This window comes from Rhinatrema bivittatum, chromosome 14 (assembly GCF_901001135.1).
Source record: "Rhinatrema bivittatum chromosome 14, aRhiBiv1.1, whole genome shotgun sequence".
NCBI lineage: Eukaryota > Metazoa > Chordata > Amphibia > Gymnophiona > Rhinatrematidae > Rhinatrema > Rhinatrema bivittatum.
Genome location: NC_042628.1, coordinates 3,426,170 through 3,452,491, shown reverse-complemented (window position 1 = coordinate 3,452,491; position 26,322 = coordinate 3,426,170). Strand labels below are relative to the sequence as shown.

Here is a 26,322-nt window from a genome sequence, read left to right as displayed (position 1 = left end):
GGGCTCGATGGACCTTGGTCTGACCCAGCCTGGCACTTCTTATGTTCTTATGTACAGGATGCTGGGCTCGATGGACCTTGGTCTGACCCAGCCTGGCCCTTCTTATGTTCTTATGTACAGGATGCAGGGCTCGATGGACCTCGGTCTGACCCAGCCTGGCACTTCTTATGTTCTTATGTACAGGATGCTGGGCTCGATGGACCCTTGGTCTGACCCAGCCTGGCACTTCTTATGTTCTTATGTACAGGATGCTGGGCTCGATGGACCCTTGGTCTGACCCAGCCTGGCACTTCTTATGTTCTTATGTACAGGATGCTGGGCTCGATGGACCTTGCTCTGACCCAGCCTGGCACTTCTTATGTTCTTATGTACAGGATGCTGGGCTCGATGGACCTTGCTCTGACCCAGCCTGGCACTTCTTATGTTCTTATGTACAGGACGCTGGGCTCGATGGTCCTTGGTCTGACCCAGCCTGGCACTTCTTATGTTCTTATGTACAGGATGCTGGGCTCGATGAACCTTGCTCTGACCCAGCCTGGCACTTCTTATGTTCTTATGTACGGGATGCAGGGCTCGATGGACCTTGCTCTGACCCAGCCTGGCACTTCTTATGTTCTTATGTACAGGATGCAGGGCTCGATGGACCTTGGTCTGACCCATCCTGGCACTTCTTATGTTCTTATGTACAGGATGCAGGGCTCGATGGACCTTGCTCTGACCCAGCCTGGCACTTCTTATGTTCTTATGTACAGGATGCAGGGCTCGATGGACCTTGCTCTGACCCAGCCTGGCACTTCTTATGTTCTTATGTACAGGATGCAGGGCTCGATGGACCTTGGTCTGACCCAGCCTGGCACTTCTTATGTTCTTATGTACAGGATGCTGGGCTCGATGGACCTTGGTCTGACCCAGCCTGGCACTTCTTATGTTCTTATGTACAGGATGCTGGGCTCGATGGACCTTGCTCTGACCCAGCCTGGCACTTCTTATGTTCTTATGTACAGGATGCAGGGCTCGATGGACCTTGGTCTGACCCAGCCTGGCACTTCTTGTGTTCTTATGTACAGGATGCAGGGCTCGATGGACCTTGGTCTGACCCAGCCTGGCACTTCTTATGTTCTTATGTACAGGATGCTGGGCTCGATGGACCCTTGGTCTGACCCAGCCTGGCACTTCTTATGTTCTTATGCACAGGATGCTGGGCTCAATGGTCCTTGGTCTGACCCAGCCTGGCACTTCTTATGTTCTTATGTACAGGATGCAGGGCTCGATGGACCTTGCTCTGACCCAGCCTGGCACTTCTTATGTTCTTATGCACAGGATGCTGGGCTCAATGGTCCTTGGTCTGACCCAGCCTGGCACTTCTTATGTTCTTATGTACAGGATGCAGGGCTCGATGGACCTTGCTCTGACCCAGCCTGGCACTTCTTATGTTCTTATGCACAGGATGCTGGGCTCAATGGTCCTTGGTCTGACCCAGCAGGGTACTTTTTATGTTCTAATGAATGTAAAGACCAAAGGATGGCCAAGCAGAGAAAAGGTAAATCATCTATTTAGGGCTGACAAGTGAGTAAACATAGGTGATGGGATTTAATGGTGGCTCACCTGCTCCGGGCTGCTCAAATTATTGATTTGCACAACTTCAAATGACTTGCAGAAATGAATGGTATTTCCTTACCTTTCGTAGAGTAAGGACACGTTTCTTTGTTCCTACGACACATCCTTTCAGCATGATGAAATCATTGTTGATGCTGCCATAGTGAGGAAATCCCCCCTGCAACACACAGAAAACAAGAATGCAAACTCCAGGGGTCACACATGTGGTTCTTCTGGAATTTAGCCCTCAACACTGCCTCCATCAGGAGGTCGGGCCATGAGCTAAAGCTAAGCGAAGAGTTTTCCACTGCTTGTGTTTCTGTCAAAAAAGATTTATACCAGTGTGGACTGAAAGAGAAGAGAAACGATGGCGCAGAAGTTAGGGAACCAGGGCTGGATCAGAATTTCCACACAGCATGGAGTTTGTAACATACGTACATGAATCTGTAATAGGAAGTGCAATTATCATGGAGTTTCAGCACCATTACAGGTGAATGCAGACCATGGAGATGCAATCTAGACGTTCAGTGGCACAGAGCCAGCAGACTCTCAAAGATAACTAAGCCTCTTGTTTTGGTCAGATGTTTCCCTTACCAGTGGAGTGATGGATTTATTGGTGAGATCGTAGCTTGTGGATGCATTGTTCTTCACTAACTTTCCATCTTTTGTGTGGATTCCACGGCTAATACGGTAAATCTGCAGGAAAAAGGTCCTTGTTAATGAATCAAGGATTGTTTTATAATCCCTAACGACTCTTATTCAGTGGATACAGCAGGGACATGCTCAGAGAGGATCTGGTTATGCTGGAACAGAAGAAGGAGTAGGGAATGGGACGGCAATAGTTTGTGGAGACATCAGAAACCTTGAGATTGAGTTCCTTCCGCTCTGGGAGAGGAAGGACGGGCACTGCCAGTAACAATCCAGGTTTTGCAGCAGTGACCTGGTGAGGGGTGATAGTGCCATCATGTCCACGAGCAAGAGGTCCAGCCTATGGGATTTCCAAGCATTAAAGCCAACCTGATACCTATGAAACATCTTTAGAACTGTGGACATAAACAATTAATATGATTGGCTGTACTCGATCACATGACCAAATCTGTACTATTCAGTCAATGTTCCTTTCTTGTTTGGTTTTCCCCTTAGCCACGGCTGTGATCCCTGCAAGTCGGCTTCTTCGTGTAGTCAAGAGGTGAACAATAATGTCCCAAAGTTGGAATGAAAGTCCCCAACCCTCAAGCAAAGAGGAGCTGGTTTTGCACGGTACCTTCTTGTTGATCTCAGTGCGATGGTGGTAGCCCTTCTGGCCAGCACGGGCAATGGAATAAGCAACCCGGGCCGGATGCCAGGCTCCAATGCAGGCAACTTTACGCAGCCCCTTGTGCGTCTTTCTAGGAAGCTTCTTGGTGTGCCAGCGAGAAGTAACTCCTGAAAAGGGGAGTGGAGAGAGGGAAGAGAAAAAGAAAACAAGAAAAGACAAGTAATGCTACGCCAGGAACTATCTCACACTTTCACGCTTGAGTTTCCAGCTTCCTGTACTGCCAGATGGGCAATGGTTTTAGACCCAAGGGTCAACCTTCTCTGTGTGGGTGCAGCAGCAGAGCCATTACAGCCGCATGGGAAGTGGCGATTTGCTTCCACGTGACCGGACACGGCGGATTCCTTGCACTTACCTTTCATCCCTTTGCCCTTGGTAACCCCGATCACGTCAATCATTTCATTCTGGGAGAAGACAGTGTGGACCGGGACCTGCTTCTCCAGCTTCTCGTGGGCCCAATCTATTTTCTCTGCCACGGTGCCCCCGTTCAGCTGGATCTCCATGACATGGGCTTTCTTTTGACGGAAAGGCAGAAGCTTCATCTACACAGACAGAAGGAGGAAGCTAAGAAACGAGACACACAGCACCCAGCGGAGCAGCCCCTTATTACAGAAAACCTCGCACGCCATAGAACAGAGTCAGAGTCCCGTGGGTCACTTTAAAAAAAATCTGGTTTTTAATCTCCTTTCTCTGAGCATTTTGGCATTTTCCCTGATTTTTGTCGCTAGAAGTATTTAGAGATGGTTGTTTATAAAACCAGGCCTAGTGGAAAGTGTTCTTTATACTTTGGAGTTGCAAACTTGCCCGGCCTTCTCTGTCTAGCCAGTGATAAATCTCCTAGAAAGAACAGAACAGCGCGGCAGAGGACGAGCCTCTGTGTAGGGTCACTGGATCATTTATAACTAAGAGACTCTTCTGTTTTCACTCTCCCTCCGCTGGCAAGTCCAACCTCAAACACCAAGGAGTAAATTTTCAAAGGAGTTACACATGTAAAAGTGGCAATTTTCAAAAGTCCATTCACGCACGTAAATCCTTTTGAAAATTACCTGCAAAGTGATCGTTTCATCTGACTTGCACCTCTAAATTTGGGTCAGAGGCGTTCGGTGGAGCCACCCTGACCTCTCTGTAGACCGCCATGGAAGTTAGGAGTCTGCAGCTCAGGGGCGCGCCCAAGGCTATCCCAGTTACTCTCACTCTGTCATTTGAAACTGGTTGCTAATTTCAGGTGAGCCACCCCCCCCTGACTGTTGCTCTGGAAGCAGCCATCCCGATCCTGTGAGCTGGGCACTGCCTCTGGAAAGATTAACTCATGCCTTTTTCTGACCACAATGAAATCATATTCTAATATTAGAAGCAAAGCATCAGTGAAGCCCTGAGGGCAGAACTGTGGTGCCCCTGAGATATCACTGCAGACAAGCAAAGTGCCTCTTCTTCAGTTTTAATTATGATCAGCTACTGTAAACCTAAACATTTTGGGGGATAACGAACTCAAGCCATAACATGGGCTGCAACTACAGGAAGAGAAGATTTGAGATGGACTTCAGCACTGTGATTAGTAACAGCCAGGTGTAATCAGCAATGGGAAATCCCTTTAGTATAGCAGGCTGCTTCCTCTACAGCTGGGGTCACTGTGGGCGGCTGGGAATGGAGAGAAGGAGTGGGTTGTGTTGCCTGGGGGTGCAGAGGGGGGCCTGTGATACAGGATTACCATCGCCGGGCCTCGCTGGGGCTTCTTTTTCAGCTGCTGTCTCTTCCCTCTTCCTGCTACGGGACGAGTATCTCCGATGCTGTGGTGGAGGATCATCTGGGATCCAGTTTTCACTGGATGGTGTGGTTCAGTATTAGAGCGCAAGAGATGAAGGTGTAGTCAAAGGTGAGGGTCATTCAAAGACTTCAGGAAAATTAGATTTGTTACATTGGAGGAGCTGGATGCGAAAATCTAAGGGGAGCAGAGCAGCAGTGGGCAAAGCTGAAAGGCAAAATCCTAAGGGCAGGGATTTTCCTCCCTTACCCGAAAAGGTCAGGGAGGAAAGGTTCACATTCATAAACTACAAGAGATCACAGAGAGATGAAGACAAACGACAAAACCTGGGAAAGCTAAGAGAAGCTGGGAAAGCAGTCAGGAATGCAAAAGTTCAAATGGAAGAAAAAAATAGCAAAACTGGTAAAACAGGGGAACGAGATCTTTTTTTTAGATCTGTTAATGACAGAAGGAAGCTGAAAAGTGGCATTGAGAGCCTCAGAGGTGAAGGGGAGGAATGTGTAGCAGATGAGAAGAATAAAGCAAAATTGCTTAACAAATATTTCTCTTCAGTGTTCACCACAGAGGGGTCGGAAGTAAGATCACATAAAATGAACACAAATAAGATAGGAAGTGAGGGAAACCTCAATCGATTTTCAGAGCACTGTGTTTGTGAGGAGCAAAGTAAACCTAAATTAGAGAAGGCGATGGGGCCGGATGGGATACATCCGAGGCTACAGGCCCGGTCCAATGTGCATTTCTAAAAGGCTTTGTAACCATCCATCCCAATCCTGTGAGCACCCGAGAGGGGGACAGCGTCAGCGGGCGGACTCGTGGTATCCTCCCAAGTTCTGCAGTGTGCAGTGGAGCTCGCATCAGTGGGGAGAAGCTGCACACGCGTGGAAAAACCGCTTCCCTCCCTCCCCTATCATTTTCTGTAAGATTACATACCAAAATCTGTAATGGGGTGGACAGCCAGGAAGGTGTGGAAAACATGAGAAGGGATCTAGCAAAGCTCAAGAAATGGTCTAAGCTATGGCAGCTATGATTTAATGTAAAGAAAATGGAGGGAAATGTATTTAGGATGCAAAATCTCAAGGGAAAAGTACAGTATCAGCCCTGAAATTCTTCTAAGCACAAAGAAAGAGCGGGATCTGGGGGTGATTGTATCTGATGATCTCAAGGTGACCAAACAGGTGGATAAAGAGACAGTAAAATGGTCAGTGGTCTTTGCTGTAAAGTATATGGGGGTAGACTTAAAGATCTAAACATGTACACCCCTAGAGGAAAGGTGAGATAGGGAGATCTGAGAGAGACATTCAAATATCTGAAAGGTTTCCATGCACAGGAGGTGAGTGAGCCTTTTTCAATAGAAAAGAAACTCTAGAATGAGGGGTCACGAGATGAGGGTGAAAGGGGGGAGACTCGGGAGTAATCTTAAGAAAACTTTCTTTACAGAGTGGAGATGGTAGAGACAAAAACAGTATCTGCATTCAAGAAATCCTGGGCTAGATACAGCACATGTCTGAGGACGTGATGGGCAGTGGGGCAGTCTGGCTGACTAGCTGGACTATTCGGCCTTTTGCTGCCATCCTGTTTCCATGTTGCCTCTGCCTCAGCAGGCTATCTCTGTCCCCTGTGGGGTTACGTCTCTTGCACACTTGTTGTTACATCTCTCTTTTCTCCTTCTCACCTGAGTGTGAACAATGACACGAATAACTATGCAGTATTTTTTCATTGCTTGAAAATCTTTTTCCAGCTGTTTCTTCCCCTCCTGGTCCTGCCATTTCTTGCAGTATTTGGTGAAGGCCTTCTTCTTGCTCTTATGCCTAAATTAACAGAAATAATTACAAATGTAAAGGCTTATAGACCCTGCCAGACTTAATCTATCTGTTCTGTACACTGTCGTGGCCCAGTCTCCCCTCGCCCTTTGCTTCCCATTCAGAAAGCAGTGCCACCTGGCACCAAACCATCACATCTTATCAACTATTATCAGCCTTTGATATGTCCATGATGATTCATACTGCCAAGTACAGTTTTATGGGTAAGAAAATACAGCAGGAAGACACAACAGACAGTGCTGCAGGTGACAATTACAACAAATATTGATGCGGAAGGACCCTGGTTCGTCCCATTCATAGCTCTTGGGGGAAGGGAGGGAGCCATGATACCGAGTCCCAAAAGGAACCCTGGCGCATGGCTCTCGGTCTCAGGAACATTACTGCAATCATCAGAGGAGAAGCAGTGGAAGGGAGCATCTATGAAAGTAAGGGGAAGATCCCAGGATAACTGTGGCATCAGTACCTCAGCACTGGTTCTCACCGAGCTGGGAGCAAAAAGAAAAAGGAGCACTGTTGGGCCTAATGAAAAGATATTTAATTTGCATATTATCCACCTTTCAGGGGTTAGAATCCTGTTCTGCTAATATAATAAAACAAAACCAATACAAATACAAACTTGCAGATAGTAGTCAATATTACAAAAATACATTACGTTGCACAGAACAAGTTACACAGACATGCTGTACAGATAGAAACAATACACCGTGTAACCCAAACCATGTTACACAACCACAAGATAAGTTAAAACAAGACCACAGTCAACACAGAAAATAAAACAAGGATACTAGATAATAGATGTAAGGAAAACTCATCTGAAGCGAACCAAATAATCAATGAGAGCGTCAAATAAAAAGTCATAAACTCATCTGAAGCGAACCAAATAATCAACATGAGAGTCTAAACAAAATAACGAGAGTGTCAAATAAAAAGTCATAAACTCATCTGAAGCGAACCAAATAATCAACATGAGAGTCTAAACAAAATAACGAGAGTGTCAAATAAAAAGTCATAAACTCATCTGAAGCGAACCAAATAATCAACACGAGAGTCTAAACAAAATAACGAGAACGTCAAATAGTCATAAACTCATCTGAAGTGAACCAAATAATCAACATGAGAGTCTAAACAAAATAACGAGAGCGTCAAATAAAAAGTCATAAACTCATCTGAAGCGAACCAAATAATCAACATGAGAGTCTAAACAAAATAACGAGAGCGTCAAATAAAAAGTCATAAACTCATCTGAAGTGAACCAAATAATCAACATGAGAGTCTAAACAAAATAACGAGAGCGTCAAATAAAAAGTCATAAACTCATCTGAAGCGAACCAAATAATCAACATGAGAGTCTAAAAATAACGAGAGCGTCAAATAAAAAATCATAAACTCATCTGAAGTGAACCAAATAATCAACATGAGAGTCTAAACAAAATAACGAGAGCGTCAAATAAAAAGTCATAAACTCATCTGAAGTGAACCAAATAATCAACATGAGAGTCTAAACAAAATAACGAGAGCGTCAAATAAAAAGTCATAAACTCATCTGAAGTGAACCAAATAATCAACATGAGAGTCTAAACAAAATAACAAGAGCATCAAATAAAAATTTGTAAGGGCCCTAAATAAAGAGAATAAAAGAAGAATACATCTAACATAATATCTGAATAGCCCAGGAAGAATGATTCTCATAAATCATATTAATTAGACCTGCAATATGATTAAAGGTTCAAACCTCTGACAGCTGAGTTAGGAAATTTGATAAAACAAGATTGTCTTGAGACTCCTGTGGAAGGCTTGATAGTTAATTTCAAGTGTTAGTCCTGCAGGCAGAGTTCCACAATTGAGGGACCCTACCTGTGCAGTCTTCACTGAAGGTACCTTCAGCTAGGCTCTCTGACTAGAACTTAATTGCCATGGTAGAACACATCAATTTAAACATGAAGCCAAAGGTCAAGTGTCGAGCACCTGAAAAGTATTGTAACGTTCACTAAACCATGACTGGAGTGCTGCTGTTATTGTTGGGACATTTCTCATTGCTTTTTTGTTAAATTTGTTGTTAAAGCATTATGATTTTCCATCAGCGTTTTTAGCTGGTCATTACAGCATGGGTATGATATCACAATGTAGATTCACCTGACAATCACCACAGCTTTCATCTATCAAGAATCAAGGATACATTATACTGTACTTAGACCAATGAAAAAATGTGATTGAGTTCCAGGTATGAACATTATTGGTATTCAAAACATAAAATTCTCAGATTTTATAGGATTATATTTCCAACTGCTATATTTAGTTACAAATTAGCCAATAGTAAGGCAGTTTTTAACAAAGTAACATAGAAATGATGGCAGAAAAGAACCAAAATGGTCCATTCAGTCTGCCCAGCAAGCTTCTTGTAGTAATATTTGCCGCGCCATGCAGGTCACTCCCATGTTTCTCTTAAGGCTAGCAACTTCTGCTCCCTGCAGTTATCCCCAAGCCTTGTGATAACCGATAAAAATTAATTGCTAACAACATTTTTAGTGGGTGATGTGCCTTTCTGAAAATTCAGACAGTGCTGCTTGTCGTGCTTTGCTTATGGACTTGGCCGTAGAAGCAGTTCTGTATTTTTCCCCTTATGTCTGCATCTCAGTTCCTCAGACTTATATATCCAATTCCTCTTTTCCTGTTGCCATTGAAGCAGAGAGCAATGTTGGAACTGCATCAACAGTATGAAGGCTTATTGGTTAAGGATAGCAACCGTCACACCAGCAAGTTACCCCTATGCACTCTTTTCCTCATTCCCATCCTCTAGCCTTTAGGGATCCACAGTGTTTATCCCATGCACCTTTGAAATCTTTCACTGTTTTTGTATTCACCACCTCCTCTGGAAGGGCATTCCAGGCATCCATCACCCTCTCCGTGAAGAAATATTTCTTGACGTTAGTTCTGAGTCGTTCTCCCTGGAGTTTCATTTCATAACCTCTAGTTCTACTAGACTGAGGGGGGGATATGATAGAGGTGTTTAAAATCATGAGAGGTCTAGAACAGGTAGTTGTGAATCGGTTATTTACTCTTTTGGATAGTAGAAAGACTAGGGGGCACTCCATGAAGTTAGCATGGGGCACATTTAAAACTAATCGGAGAAAGTTCTTTTTTACTCAACGCACAATTAAACTCTGGAATTTGTTGCCAGAGAATGTGGTTAGTGCAGTTAGTATAGCTGTGTTTAAAAAAGGATTGGATAAGTTCTTGGAGGAGAAGTCCATTTCCTGCTATTAAGTTCACTTAGAAAATAGCCACTGCCATTAGTAATGGTTACATGGAATAGACTTAGTTTTTGGGTACTTGCCAGGTTCTTATGGCCTGGATTGGCCACTGTTGGAAACAGGATGCTGGGCTTGATGGACCCTTGGTCTGACCCAGTATGGCATTTTCTTATGTTCTTATGTTTGTAGATGATTGTGCATCATTCAAACCTTTCAAGTATCTGAAGGTCTGTATCCTATCTCTCCTGCACCTCCTCTCTTCCAGGTTTATACATATTTAGGACCTTCAGCCTCTCCTCATAGGTCTTCCAATACCTCACACCATTTTGGTTGTCCTTCTCTGGACCGCCTCATCCTGTCTCTATCTCTTTTGAGATAAGGGCTCCAGAAATGAACACAGTACTCCAGGTGAGGCCTCACCAAGGACCTGTGAAGGGCATCATCACCTCCTTTTTCTTCCTGGTTATTCCTCTTTCTATGCAGCCCAGAATTCTGGCTTTAGCTATCGCCTTGTCACATTGCTCTGCCATCTTCAGATCGTTAGATCTATCACCCCAAGATCCCTCTCATGCTCCATGCACAGCAGTCTTTCACCCCCACCATATATAGCTCTTCTGGATTACCACACCCCAGATGCATGAATCTGCACTTCTTGGCATTGAATCCCAGCTGCCAAATCTTCAACCACTCTTCAAGCTTTCTTAAATCACTTCTCATTCTCTCTACTCCTTCAGGTGAATCCACTCTGTTGCAGATCTTAGTATCATCTGCAAATAGACAAACTTCACCTTCTATTCCTTCTGCAATGTCACTCACAAAGATATTGAACAGAACTGGTCCCAACACCGAGCCTTGTGGCACTCCACTTAACACCATTCTCCCTTCAGAGTAGGTTCCATTTTATAATGCTTACTGATATAAAAGTAATGCTGTCCAAACTAAGACTGAGACAAAACCTCACTAAAGCAGTTAAACAAAGAATCCAATATGTGCACAATCTGAACACTTTAAAATCTTTAGTAGGATAGGCATTCCAAAAGGTGTGAATTTTATGTCTGGAATCATGCAGAAAAATGTGCCCCGACAACTTTTCAATAGCTCATGGATAGTATACACCTATCTCCGGGTAGGCAGCATGAGACAAAAAACTTGGAGTTGGCTTGGTGTGTGAAGTAAGAAGAAAAATCTATCTTTGCTAGAGTTCCAGGAAACCCAGAAAGTATCCAAGAAGTAGCTAAGGACAACTGGAAGTTTAGCGCCAGGAGTGGAGGAGTAGCCTGTCACTTTACCCTCCATTGCCTCAGGTACAAACTTAAGATTATAAGCCCTCTGAGGATAGGAAATACCTACAGTGTCTGAATGAAATCTGCTTTGAAGTGCTGTGAAAAGCGGAATATAAAAATCTAAATAAATAAAAATATAAAGTTAAGCAAAAGCTATATCAACTACTGAGATGGGACTGCTTACAGAATACCAGTGTGAGAGCTGGGACTGCTTACAGACTGTCCAGTGTGAGAGCTGGGACTGCTTACAGATTGCCAGTGTGAGAGCTGGGACTGCTTACAGACTGTCCAGTGTGAGAGCTGTTACTGCTTACAGATTACCAGTGTGAGAGCTGGGACTGCTTACAGACTGTCCAGTGTGAGAGCTGGGACTGCTTACAGACTGTCCAGTGTGAGAGCTGGGACTGCTTACAGATTACCAGTGTGAGAGCTGGGACTGCTTACAGACTGTCCAGTGTGAGAGCTGGGACTGCTTACAGACTGTCCAGTGTGAGAGCTGGGACTGCTTACAGATTACCAGTGTGAGAGCTGGGACTGCTTACAGACTGTCCAGTGTGAGAGCTGGGACTGCTTACAGACTGTCCAGTGTGAGAGCTGGGACTGCTTACAGATTGCCAGTGTGAGAGCTGGAACTGCTTACAGACTGTCCAGTGTGAGAGCTGGGACTGCTTACAGACTGTCCAGTGTGAGAGCTGGGACTGCTTACAGATTGCCAGTGTGAGAGCTGGAACTGCTTACAGATTGCCAGTGTGAGAGCTGGGACTGCTTACAGACTGTCCAGTGTGAGAGCTGGGACTGCTTACAGACTGTCCAGTGTGAGAGCTGGGACTGCTTACAGATTGCAAGGTTGAGGGCTAGGAGCTGGAACTGCCTTCAGATTGCACCTGAAGTGCCAGATTGAGATGGGAGCTGTTTTCTTTTCAGATAACAAATACTGCCATGAATAAATTTGCTACCTAACAACTATGAATTAAGTCTGGTTGGTTAGCACCCCTATTCTGACTAATAAACCATGTCTGCAAATAAAATATTTGAGTCTATAACAAGGAGCAATGCAGTAAACAGGTTAGCCCTATAAATTGTTCCTTCCTGTTCGATGTAATTTCTAACTTAGTTCTATGTAAACCGACGTGATATGTACCAATACATGAACGTCGGTATATAAAAGCCTTTAAATAAATAAATAAATAAATAGTTTGTTATGCTGATGGTGATGATTATCATTAACAAAAATTAGCAGTATTGTATAGGTAGGTCCCATTTCATTAAATTGGGATCCTGATGCACTTCACAATTCATCTCTGAGCTGTGCAGCCGTGCACACAACCTGTATACTGCATGACAGTTTCTGAAGGGGAACAGGTATAACTATGTAATTACTGCTGGGCAAACAAAGTCACGGAGAGGCAAAGTCATGGCCCAAAGCACTAAACTATATCCTTTAGTGATGCTGGCCCTCTGCATGTGGCAGACTCGGTCAACCTCTCCAATGGGTTTCTCTTTTTCTGCACACAGACGTCTTGCAGCTGCAAACTTCTCACCAGTTCCTGTAGAAGCGGCGTTTGCACTCATCACTGATGTGCTCTGCGTAAATGGTCTTCAAAGCTCGAAGTCCCCGGGGAGTCTCCACGTATCCCACAATCCCAACCACTACCATAGGTGGGGTTTCAATAATGGTAACAGCCTCCACCTCTTCCCGTTTGGAAATCTCTGGGACCCACAAAATCAAAAGAAACAGAACAAATATTAAAACATTTTTGGAAGGGTCCCTACAAAACAGAAAGATTTTATATCTTGTCAAGCGTTTGTAGTTAGCCGGTAAAAATCGTATTAACGAAGCCCAATTCGCAGTAGATCAGTATGCAAATTTGTTGATTATATATTTATCTCTCTCTAATTGTTTCTTAGTTTAAATTCTGTACTGTCTTCCATTGCCCAGGTTTTACGCTCCCTGTTTAATGTAACTTTACTTTCTACCTTGATGTTAATTGGTTTCCCCTCAGTTACATTGTAAACCGGTACGATAAGACCTAGTCTTGAGCATCGGTATAGTAAAAGAAATTAAATAAATAAATAAAATAAATAAACATGATATTTGATGTGTTGGTCCTCTGTTGCTCCAACTGTATGTGATGACATCTATTGTATCGTAACAAACATCCCGCATGGACTCATTAGGGGGACACAGTGATGACATCTATTGTATCGTAACAAACATCCCGCACGGACTCATTAGGGGGACACAGTGATGACATCTATTGTATCGTAACAGACATCACTCACTGACTCGTTAGAGGGACACAGTGATGACATCTATTGTATCATAACAGACATCCCTCACTGACTCATTAGGGGGACACATTCATACAATAAAAATAAAAGTCAGCAGCAAAACTTCAAAATATAAGGAGACTTAAAAACCAATAATAGTAATAAAAACTAGGAGTGTCCTGCAGAAAACTAGCTCAAGTTCTCATGTGAACCTTTCGTATTTGAATTGTTCTTTGGAACTGTTTTTCTGCAGGGAGTGTTTCATGGTGAACTTTTAACACTGAACAAAATGTGAATGATTGAATTGCTCTTTGTAACTGCATTTTTACCGACACACTTATTCTAGTTTTATGGGGGCTGTTTATTTATTGAAGGGGATTTCAGTTTAGCTTGCATGAACATGGTCTCCGCACAGCGGCTTCAGTGTTGCACTAGATGTGAGTTTCTTTTTAATGAGTACTTTTGATTTACTTTTCTGGGGGGACACTCCTAGTTTTTGTTACTGACACAGTCAGACAACCATGTTTGTCTCAGAAATAAATATTCAAATGGTTTGACATTTAACAGCAGAATTACTGAATTGTTTTTTGTTCACTGACCATCTGCTTGCAATGTCTCCAGCTGCAAGAGATGTTTTATTTATTTTATTTTATTTAGATTTAGCCCAAGCCTTTCTATGTGTCCATGGTGAGCAGAGTCACACACAAGGTAATGATAAATATGCCTGCCTTTGTTACAATTTATGCAAATGTAAACCCTAAAAATATATTACAGACACATTCGCCTCTACGGGAGAAAGGTTCATTCACCGTTTCCTCCAGCCCTCCGGGAACTGCCCTTTTCTGCTGCAGGGTTGCAAATGGCCATTAGGGGGCACTGCCTCATTTTCTCCCCCACATTTCCTTATGCCAAGTCTGCATGCACACAGGAAGTGGCTTGGGTCTTTACTCTCACGTGTGTGCTGCCAGCTCTCTAATGTTAGCAGACTGCTGAAGAAGCAATGCCAGGCTGAAACGCTGCCTGTAGCTGTGTATTCAAAACTGCTTTGTTCCACCTTGTGGTTCTAGGCAGATTACATCTCAAACATTCACAATAATATAATATATGACTATTAACATAACAATATTTAAAATCAAACACTACAAACACATAAAACAATTGCATGACTTATATGCTTCATTAAAAAACAAAGTCTTCAATTGCTTTCTAAAAGACTTGAAGTCCCTCTCATCCCTCAGGATAGCTGCTAACGCCTTTCATAATTATGGGCCTGTGTTTGTTGTAATCTATAATCCTTAAGAGCTGGAACATTTAACAATTTTGTAGGGCTGGACCGTAGAGCATATATGGGCACATAAGGCTTCAATTTATTTCCTACTGAGCAAAAATCCTCAGAATATAAATACCAAAGCCATAGCAGTAACAACTTGAACCGCTCCCTTCATGGGTAAGCAGTGAAGATGATGCAACACAGGAGTAATATGTTCTTGTCATTTCCTCCCAAAAATCAGCCTAGCCACAGCAGGAAATTTAATGTGCACAAGTGCAAAGTGATGCATTTAGGGAAGAGAAACCCAAATTATAGCTACACAATGCAAGGTTCCACTCAGGAAAAGGATCTAGGTGTTGTCAACCAAAATGATAAAGGGGATGGAAAAGCTCCCCTATGAGGAAAGGCTGAAGAGGCTAGGGCTGTTCAGCTTGGAGAAGAGACGGCTGAGGGGGGATATGATAGAGGTCTTTAAAGATCATGAGAGGTCTTGAACGAGTAGATGTGAATCGGTTATTTACACTTTCGGATAATAGAAGGACTAGGGGGCATTCCATGAAGTTAACAAGTAGCACATTTAAGACTAATCGGAGAAAATGTTTTTTCACTCAACGCACAATAAAGCTCTGGAATTTGTTGCCAGAGGATGTGGTTAGTGCAGTTAGTGTAGCTGGGTTCAAAAAAGGTTTGGATAAATTCTTGGAGGAGAAATCCATTAACTACTATTAATCAAGTTGACTTAGGGAATAGCCACTGCTATTAATTGCATCAGTAACATGGGATCTTCTTAGTGTTTGGGTTATTGCCAGGTTCTTGTGGCCTGGTTTGGCCTCTGTTGGAAACAGGATGCTGGGCTTGATGGACCCTTGGTCTGACCCAGCATTGGAAATTTCTTATGTTTCTTATGTTCTTATTGATAATAAGTTGAAATCCTCAGCTCAATGTGCAGCAGCAGCCAAGAAAGCAAATAGCATGCGGGGGATTATTAGGAAAGGAATGGAGAATAAAACCGAGAATATCCTAATGCCTCTGTTTCGCTCCATGGTGCAGCCTCATCTTGAGTATTGTGTGCAGTTCTGGTCACCACATCTCAAGAAAGATATAACAGAATTAGAAAAGGTGCAGAGAAGGGTAATAAAGATGATAAAGGGGATGGAACAATTCCCTCATGAAGAAAAGCTGAAGAGGTTAGGATTCTTCATCTTGGAGACGAGACGGCTGAGGGGAGATATGAGAAAGGTCTATAAAATAATAAGTGGTGTGGGATGAGTAAATGTTAAGTACAAAGACCAGGGGTCACACAATGAATTTACTAGGTAATACACTGAAAACTAATAAGAGAAAATGTTTTTTTAATTAACATATAATTAAGCTCTGGAATTCACTGCCAGAAGATGTGGTGAAAGCTATTTGTGTAACTGCGTTTAAAAAAGGTTTAGACAATTTAAAGGGGCACTTAGAGAAAATAAGGCCATCGCGGAAAGACTAAACAAATTCTTTGTTTCGATGTTTACTGAAGAGGATGTTGGAGAGACGGTTTTCAAGGGTGATGATTCAGATGAAATGAACCAAAACAAGGTGAACCTGGTAGATGTAGTGGGCCAGATTGATAAACTGAAGAGTAATAAATTACCTGGACCGGATGGTATACCCCCCAGGGGTCTGAAGAACTCAAAAATGAAATTTGCGATCTATTACTAAAAATGTGTAACCAATCATTGAAATCATCCGATGTACCTGAAGACTGGAAGATGGAAAATGTAACTCCGATATTTAAAAAGGGATCCAGGGGTGATTCGGGAAACTATAGACCAGTGAGCCTGATTTCAGTGCTGGGAAAAATCATGGAAACTTTTATAAATAATAAAATCATAAAATGTTTAGATAGACATGGTTTAATGGGACACAGACAGCATGGATTTACCCAAGGGAAGTCTTGCCTCACAAATCTCCTACATTTTTTGAAGGGGTAAATAAACATGTGGACAAAGGTAGATGTGGTGTATTTGGATTTTCAGAAGGTGTTTGACAAAGGCCCACATGAGAGGCTTCTAAGAAAACTAAAAAGTAATGGGATAGGAGGTGATGTCCTTTTTTGGATTGCAAACTGGCTAAAAGACAGGAAACAGAGAGTAGGATTAAATGGTCAATTTTCTCAGTGGAAAAGGGTAAACAGTGGAGTGCCTCAGGGATCTGTACTTGGACCAGTGCTTTTCAATATATTTATAAATGATCTGGAAAGGAATACGATGAGTGAGGTTATCAAATTTGCTGATGACACAAAATTATGCAGAGTAGTTAAATCACAACCAAATTGTGATAAATTGCAGGAAGACCTTGTGAGATTGGAAGATTGGGCTTCCAAATGGCAGATGAAATTTAATGTGGATAAATGCAAGGTGATGTATATAGGGAAAAATAACTCATGCTATAGTTACACAATGTTAGGTTCCATATTAGGAGCTACCACCCAGGAAAGAGATCTAGGCATCCTGGACTTATCCAACTCTGAATCGGCAGTTCTTTCATGGCACAACATCACGGAAGCAGTGGCTAACAAGATATGCCCTGCAGTCTCCAAAACAATAAACCTTGAAAAGAAAGGAAAACAACCATGGTTCTCCACGGAGCTAATATGGATGAAACAAATCCTTCGCCACAAAGAAAATAGATGGCGCAAAGCCCCCAACTCTGTCACACTCTCATCTTACAAAGGAACCCTACACCATTATAGGACCTCAATCCTAAAGTCAAAAAGAGAATACTATGCAAGTAAAATCCACAACCTCCAATATGACGCCAAGGCACTTTTCTCTTATGTGTCACAAATCACAAAGTCATCCCCACCAACGATACCTGATGATCTAGCACAATCCAAGGCCAATGAACTTGCTTCTTTCTTTCAACAGAAGATCACAAATACCCTGGCTCTCCTACCAACCAACACCACCACATACTCTACATTCTCCACCACTCACTCCCATACTGGAATCAAGCTCGACAACTTCGATCTGACATCTCCCGGGGAGATTGAATCTCTCCTCAAGAAACAGAAACCATCTAGCCATCCAGCAGACAATATACCATCCAAACTCCTGCTACTGATTCCAAACATGATTGCAGGACCTCTAGCTAATATTATAAACTGCTCATTAGCACAAGGGAGATACCCAGATAGCTTAAAATCCGCTTCCCTTAAACCCCTCCTCAAGAAGCATAACTTAGACCCCAAAGAACCTGCTAACTTCCGCCCCATCTCAAATCTACCATTCTTAGCCAAACTTACAGAGAAACTGGTTAACACTCAGCTATCAGAATATCTAGAGGATCACAACATTCTATTCCCTTCCCAATACGGATTCTGCAAATCTCGCAATACAGAAACACTCCTCATTTCCTTAACAGACCATATCATTCTGGGATTAGACAAGGGCCATTCCTTCCTTCTAGTTCTATTGGACATCTCGGCAGCCTTCGACACCGTCAACCACACCATCCTTCTGACTCTCCTAGCAGAAATAGGTATATCAGGTTCAGCCCTCAGTTGGTTCACGTCTTTCCTTAGTAACAGAAGTTACAAAGTTAAAATAAATAATAAAGAATCTCCTTCAACAAGGTCCTCACTCGGAGTACCCCAAGGATCATCGTTATCACCCACTCTCTTTAATATATACCTCCTCCCACTCTGTCAGCTTCTAACAGACCTTAACCTTATTCATTTTCTGTATGCAGATGACGTGCAGATTTTGATTCCGATAACAGAATCCATCGCAAAATCACTCTCACTCTGGAACAATTGCCTAAATCGGATCACCAGCCTTCTTAACAGCCTCAACTTGGTCCTTAACACATCCAAGACCGAACTCCTCCTCATCTCCTCTAACCAAGACAACCCACTCCCACAGACCATCCTTAACACCCAGCTCATGCATACCCACGTACGAGATCTCGGGGTGTTACTAGACAACCGCTTAAACCTCAAGAAAATGATCAACACCACAACCAAAGATTGTTTCTACAGGCTTCAAGTCCTAAAAAGACTCAAACCCCTACTTTTTTTCCACGACTTCAGAACAGTCCTGCAAGCCTTGATATTTGCTAAAATCGACTACTGCAGTGCACTCCTCTTGGGACTCCCCAGCTCCACCACCAAGCCGCTACAGTTGATACAGAACGCTGCCGCAAGAATCTTGACTAACACAAACCGGGGAGAACACATATCTCCCATCCTACGTAACCTACACTGGCTCCCAGTGAAGTACAGAATCCTCCACAAATCTCTCACTTTAATCCACAAAGTCATCTACAATCACTTGCATCTGGACCTCGAATTCCCCCTCAATTTCCACCTCACCAACAGACCGACTAGAGAAATATATAAAGGAACCCTACAGACCCCACCTACAAAAGCCACACGCCTCATCTCAACTAAAGACCGATCCTTTTCAACAGCAGGCCCAACTATCTGGAACAACATCCCAGCTGACCTCAGAATGGAGCCCTGCCTACCAACATTCAAGAACAAACTTAAGACCTGGCTTTTCCGCCAAGCCTTCTCAGATACCCATGACACACAATAGTCGACAGAACTTCCTTTAGGAGCAATGGATTTCCATTTTACCCCTAAGCCCAGAATAAGAGCCTCCTGACTGCTCTGTTTATACTAATAATTTCTCCGCTATCTCTAGCCTTTCCTTCCTTCCAGCAGTCTATGCCTCCAAGTTTAATTTCCCTGTTAAATGTAACTTTGCTTTTTCATGTTCAACCTTTTGTTTTGGTTACTGTTCTTGGTTCAGTTCCCCTATTCGATGTGAACCGACCTGATATGGTCTCTACCATGAAGGTCGGTATAGAAAAAGTGTTAAATAAATAAATTAAATAAATAGTGGATAACACATTGAAATCGTCGGCTCAGTGTGCTGTGGCGGTCAAAAAAGCAACAGAATGTTGGGAATTATTAGAAAGGGAATGGTGAATAAAACGGAAAATGTCATAATGCCTCTGTATCGCTCCATGGTGAGACTGCACCTTGAATACTGTGTACAATTCTGGTCGCCGCATCTCAAAAAAGATATAGTTGCGATGGAGAAGGTACAGAGAAGGGCGACCAAAATGATAAAGGGGATGGAACAACTCCCCATGAGGAAAGGCTGAAGAGGTTAGGGCTGTTCAGCTTGGAGAAGAGACGACTGAGGAGGGATATGATAGAGGTGTTTAAAATCATGAGAGGTCTAGAACGGGTAGATGTGAATCAGTTATTTACTCTTTCGGATAATAAAAGAATTAGGGGGCACTCCATGAAGTTAGCAAGTAGCACATTTAAAAGAAATCAAAGAAAGTTCTTTTTCACTCAATGCACAATAAAGCTCTGGAATTCACTGTCAGAGGAAGTGGTTATGGCAGTTAGTGTAGCTGGGTTTAAAAAAGGTTTGGATAAGTTCCTAGAGGAGAAGTCCATTAATGGCTATTAATCAATAAGGAATAGAAGCTTGTGATCTATTTAATGTTTGGGTACTTGCCAGGTTCTTATGGCCTGGATTGGCCACTGTTGGACACAGGATGTTGGGCTTGATGGACCCTTGGTCTGACCCAGCATGGGAAGTCTTATGTTCTTATTTGGAGTGCAGATAGCAATTTATATGGGAGCCTAAAAGCTGTTGCAGTAATCAAGCTGACCAAAGATTACACTTTGCACTACTGTTTGTATTTCAGGGGTCTCAGCATTTTAAGCTGAAAGAACGCTGCCTTCCCACATGCTGTATGTGTGGTTTAAAAGATAAATTAGAGTCGAAGTAAACCCCCACATTTCTCGCTACCATTTTTACAGGCAAGAATGTTCCCTCGTATTCTAACATTGACAAATCTTCACTTGGAGGGCTTTTTCCTATCCTAAGGACAGAGGTTTTCTCCAGATTTCAGAAATAGCTCTTTACTTTGCAGCCCAATTATTTCTGGTCTTTAAACAGATCTGAAACTGGATTTTAAGCAAAGTTCTCGGCCATAGAAAGAACTGCACCTCATGCACATAAATAAAACATATAACAGAGCCAGGGAAATATTCAATCAAATGGAGGATAAGGCTGAGCCCTGTGGCGCACCAGAGCTCAACTGGCGCCAAGTTGAATAATTTCTGCCAACAAGGATACCCTGCAAGTCCGAGCCAGGATCCAGTAAATGATTCAGCAATGTCTCGCGACTTACTGTGTCAAGGAAAGGCCGCAGTTATATCTAATTGCGCTGAAATACCAGGAATGTTTTTATCCAAAGAACAATACAGAGGGAGAACAATTACAGTTCTGTACTGGGTGCTTTCATTATCCTCTCGAAAAAAAGGCTTCTAACTGCACTAACGCACGTCTTTCCAGAAGGTTAGAATCGGGCCGAAGATTGGTCAAAAGGGAGTGAAGGAGCCTTGTTCACTGTTTCATTTATTTGCCACTTCTTCTCTAATCCTAAGAACTGAACCATTCCCTTTAATTAAATGGAACGAGCAGGGGTGCAATAGAGAAGGTATGGATTTTAAACTCCTCTCTTTCTGACACCTGCCTAAGCTCTGCCCATTTAAGTCCCTCATTAATAATTTGGAGACGTGTTTGTATTTGGCCAACATTATTTAAAAAAAAAAAATCTGCTTTTCGATCACAGCTTGAATCAATCTGAGCAGTTGGCCAACAAACAACTGCAAACAGTTCTAAGGGCTTACTTCAGGAATTTTGAATTTTTACTATGAAATAATCTTTTAATTAATGCCCAGTACACTTGTAAATGTGAAGCATAGTCGGCCCTAGCAATGACATTGCTGTGCTTACGTGCATACATGTCTAGCAGCTCTGTGTGCTCTCAAAAGGAGATGCAAACTTTTAAACTGGAAAGTTACGTTTTCTGCAAATTCAGACCCTGTTTTTGGAGCCACTGGAGAAAGATTAACAGTTCTCTTGACAGATCCTATGCCCTGTATCACCAGGAAAATAATATTTGTATTTCTGGGGTACAGTACCATGTTGTCAACTTATATTCCCATATGTAGCACTTCAGTCTTGCCAACATTTTGAGTCAAGCACATTAAAATGCATTTCAAAAGGATGCACTCTTTTACTAATCCGCCAAAGTAAATGTAAAATCCCATACTCATTCCGGTCCTGTGAACTTCCCGCAGGGTGTGGGTCATGCCAGCCTTGTAGCCCAGGAATGCTGTCAGGTGCACAGGCTTCCTGGGGTCATCCTTGGGCCAGCTTCTAACCTTCCCTCTGTGGTGCCGACTCCTCTTGTGCGGCAGGAAACCCAGGTGGCCATGCCTGGGAGCTGAAAACTTGCGATGGGACTGCAGAGGAGAAAACGTGGCAAACCATCAAGTGCCAGAAAGGTGACAGACAAACAGGCCTGGGAACTTAACCCTTCCTATAGAGACCTGAAGTCTGTCTACTGACTCGGCTGACAGAGCCCTGACTCTGCAGTCCTAATGTATGGGAAAGGGCACTACTAGTCCCAGAATGCAATGGGAGTGGAATTGTCTGTTCCTGTGGGAACACAGTCCCATGAGATGCTGTGCAGGTGACCATCATGGGCCTAGGCAAACCTTCAGTATCAAACCCCCAGCACACTCCCAATTCGGTTCTGAAAATGAATATTGGGCATTAGTATGAACACAAACACTGCCTTGTTTATACAAAGAGATTCATTTTACATAATTCAAAACAGCACACAAATAAAAAGAAGCTTTCCAAGTCTATCTTCTAGGGTAACTTTATCACTTATTGTGACAGACAGCAGTGCCAACAAAACATTCATATTATTATTAAACTTACTCTTTTTAATATTATGTTATATCTACCACATTATATGGTAGTGTATTCCCTTATATTGCTAAAGTTTTCACATATCTGTCTTATTTCCCCACATGTTCCTTGTTCCAATGTTACATTTCCCCACACTGTTTTATTTCCCCACACGTTCCTTGTTCCAATGTTACATTTCCCCACACTGTTTTATTTCCCCACATGTTCCTTGTTCCAATGTTACATTTCCCCACACTGTTTTATTTCCCCACACGTTCCTTGTTCCAATGTTACATTTCCCCACACTGTTTTATTTCCCCGCACGTTCCTTGTTCCTATGTTACATTTCCCCACACTGTTTTATTTCCCCACACGTTCCTTGTTCCAATGTTACATTTCCCCACACTGTTTTATTTCCCCGCACGTTCCTTGTTCCAATGTTACATTTCCCCACACTGTTTTATTTCCCCGCACGTTCCTTGTTCCAATGTTACATTTCCCCGCACTGTTTTATTTCCCCACACGTTCCTTGTTCCTATGTTTCATTTCCCCACACTGTTTTATTTCCCCGCACGTTCCTTGTTCCTATGTTACATTTCCCCACACTGTTTTATTTCCCCGCACGTTCCTTGTTCCTATGTTACATTTCCCCACACTGTTTTATTTCCCCACACGTTCCTTGTTCCAATGTTACATTTCCCCACACTGTTTTATTTCCCCGAACGTTCCTTGTTCCTATGTTACATTTCCCCACACTGTTTTATTTCCCCGCACGTTCCTTGTTCCTATGTTTCATTTCCCCACACTGTTTTATTTCCCCGAACGTTCCTTGTTCCTATGTTACATTTCCCCACACTGTTTTATTTCCCCACACGTTCCTTGTTCCTATGTTTCATTTCCCCACACTGTTTTATTTCCCCACACGTTCCTTGTTCCAATGTTACATTTCCCCACACTGTTTTATTTCCCCGAACGTTCCTTGTTCCTATGTTACATTTCCCCACACTGTTTTATTTCCCCACACGTTCCTTGTTCCTATGTTTCATTTCCCCACACTGTTTTATTTCCCCGCACGTTCCTTGTTCCTATGTTTCATTTCCCCACACTGTTTTATTTCCCCGCACGTTCCTTGTTCCAATGTTACATTTCCCCACACTGTTTTATTTCCCCGCACGTTCCTTGTTCCTATGTTTCCTTGTATACGCCTCCCGGCGACTGTTTTCAGTTCCATGTAAACCGGTGCGATATGTATCCTGTACAGGAGCATCGGTATAGAAAAGTTATAAATAAATAAAACAATTACTCAGAACCTGCCATACCAAAATAGCACAAACACACAGCACGAAACCCACCTATAGAAAGGCAGCATAACAAATATTACTTTAGACCCTAGAAGACTAATACATCTCCTACAGAATGAGTGAAACATATGCAGAGAAATCCTGAACTGCAACCCCCAAGAAACCATAATCCCAGTCACCACTCTCGCTCCCCTAATCTTCACAGTCCCAAGTCCCTGCTTACCCTCCCTATCCCGTCCTTCAGTCTCTGCCCCCCTGAATTCCCACTCTCTTCCCTTCCTCCCCAACCCAGTACCTAAGTCTCCACTAACCACTTCCACCTGCCCTAATCCCAATCCCAGTGTCCAGAGTTCCCACTTGCCTAACTTCAAAGCTGCTTTTTCTGCCAGCACCTGCTAACCGGGCCTGTCTTCCTCCCTCACCTCCCTATCTCCCTCCTCGGAGCGATGGCAGCCAGGGAGAGAAATGAGGGGGTTGCAGGGAGAATGGCCTTATCACAGTATGGTGCCCCTTTATGCGCCACCCCTAAAATCTCAGCATTCTAGGTGACCTCCTGGTTTACCTGGTGGAAGAAGGGAGCCTGATGAGCACAATCTATGGTCAGGGAAAGTCACAGAGGTAGAGGCAAAAGCTGCTGGCAGGTGCCTGTGGTTTTCTACAGCAGCACAAGGAAGTTCCATTCCACCGTCCCCTTTTCTTGCTCAGGATTAGGAATGTGCTGTGCCTAACTAACCACAGACAAAACTGAGTATCTCTATTATACCAGGAAGAAGAAAGGTTGTAAGCAGTCCAGAAGAGGGGAGCCCTCATCCACCTGGGTATATCTCCTGAAACAACTGGTCTGACCAAGACCTTCATTTAATATTTCATTTAATAAAATGTATTAAACGCCCAACACAAAAAGGCCTGGGCGATATACATAGAAACATACATAGTGCCTTTAAATTAGCACCAGGACTTGACTGGGTGCTGCTGGTGAAGGCTCCTCTCTTCATGGGTATTCAGGACAGCAGCTCAAGAAAGAAACGCTAACCCTACTGCACAGAAACCTAGAGTCTACTCCGAACTGACAAGATAAAGAGTAAAAGCAGGGCTGCATCACTGACATGCAAACAGGCAGCAACATCTGCAATAAGCGGAGCACTGGAACCACACACCCCAGCACTTTGTTTCCTAACACTGGGCATGGCAAAAGCCTCAGCACTGTCCCTAATCATTCCACTACGTCCGAAGTTTAAACTCCAAATGTTCACATGTAGCACAGTAATCAATAACTTCGCTTCACAGAAAATGAATAAAAGCATATTCTTTAAATGCATGCGAATCTCAAAAGAATCACCAGTCCTCGAGGCTGAGGAAAGGACAGGAAAAGGTTAAACTGGCCAGATCTGTCCCATTTTCAGCAAAAAAAACCCTTTTACAATAGTCAAACTCATTAAAACAAAGGAAGTAAAAGTAAAAGAAGTTTCTGGTCCCTTCTTTCAGATGGGTATTCATTAAAACCCTCCATCGGCAAAACTAACCCCAGGCAATGGACTCTCTACCAAGTTAAAAAGATTCCAGTGCTGAGAGAATGCCCGTTTGGGTGCTTTCCTGCTGACAGCATCTTTGAAACACAAGCCATATGATTTCTGATCCCTAGCTAGCTCTGAAAGCTAATGCCATCCGCATCAACTGCATTCTATAACAACCCTATCGCCATTTTATGCCACAAAGGAGAAAAAGACAGAATACAGACCATAGGGCTTCACCGGCTCTTGGCTGACAGTGAAAAGAGACCCCCGTTAAGGGCTGAGCCAGTCTGATACTTAAGATGTTGTCCAGGCTGGAGGTACAAATTTAGCTTCTGGCTTCATTCAAGGCCATATTAATTTCATGCTCAGGAAAGCTGGCAGTGTCTCCCAGTGATGACAGTTGCATGAGGCAAAGGACAGGTTGTCAGTCAATGTGCTAAAGGAATGGTATGAATGTGAATGAAACGGAACCAGTTACAATGCTTTGTGGGCTAGAATGGAAGTTATTGGGAGTGAATGGATGAGGGGGTGACTAGCTTGCAAGGCAAGCCTTTGTGCATTAGAGAGTTCTAGTGGCTGTACTGGTCCCGATACCTTTTACTGGTGCATAAGAATTAGTCAGAGATGATGCTGTGTGTAGGTTTTGAGATCATATAGACCACAGCTTCCATATATTGCACATATTGAATGTCCAGTGTAAGCAAATGTACGGCATACACATTCATTCTGGATAACCGGAAAACCCAACTAGTTGAGGGGTCACCAGGGCAGGTTTAGGAAGGGGTGTCCTATGTTCTCTTATTAAATGGTCCCTTCTATGTTGTGTATTTGCCTCTGGGACCTTCCCTCCCACGCTAAGTGAGCACCTGCCTGGTTCCTTCAAACAAGATTCTGGAGGAGCATCTGCAAGGGGAGCAGCTTACCTCTGCTCTACCCCTAAAATAAGCAAGCAACGATGCTATCACTCGGAAATGGATTCTTCAGATTGGAGGAGGGGCACTGCACCAGAATTATTTTCAAAATTAAAATAAGATTTCTGAACTAGGTGAGGGTGGATTTGTCCATCCTTCATGAAGGTGCTCTGGTTCAATTCATAGCTCTTCAGGTGCCCAGTGTACATGCATGACATATGCTAATTATGGGGGAGGAGAAATGGAGGCACTG

General features: G+C 43.2%; 1 protein-coding gene across 2 annotated transcripts in view; it reads right to left on the bottom strand.

The window, feature by feature from the left end:
• Positions 1-25,510, bottom strand: part of RPL3L (ribosomal protein L3 like) — a 32,948-nt gene extending 7,438 nt beyond the window's left edge. The window contains exons 1-8 of one of the 2 annotated variants that reach the window (XM_029577576.1): positions 25,383-25,510; positions 21,697-21,889; positions 12,569-12,737; positions 6,346-6,481; positions 3,267-3,453; positions 2,861-3,021; positions 2,191-2,292; positions 1,679-1,774 (exon numbers count right to left, since the gene is read on the bottom strand). In XM_029577576.1, coding sequence (XP_029433436.1) covers positions 1,679-1,774; positions 2,191-2,292; positions 2,861-3,021; positions 3,267-3,453; positions 6,346-6,481; positions 12,569-12,737; positions 21,697-21,889; positions 25,383-25,385 — 1,047 coding nt within the window. In that variant the 5' untranslated portion in view covers positions 25,386-25,510. Of the gene's footprint in view, positions 1-1,678; positions 1,775-2,190; positions 2,293-2,860; positions 3,022-3,266; positions 3,454-6,345; positions 6,482-12,568; positions 12,738-21,696; positions 21,890-24,206; positions 24,337-25,382 lie in introns of those variants that run through there. The other variant, XM_029577577.1, reaches the window with a different exon arrangement.
• Between the last annotated feature and the right edge of the window lie 812 nt (positions 25,511-26,322).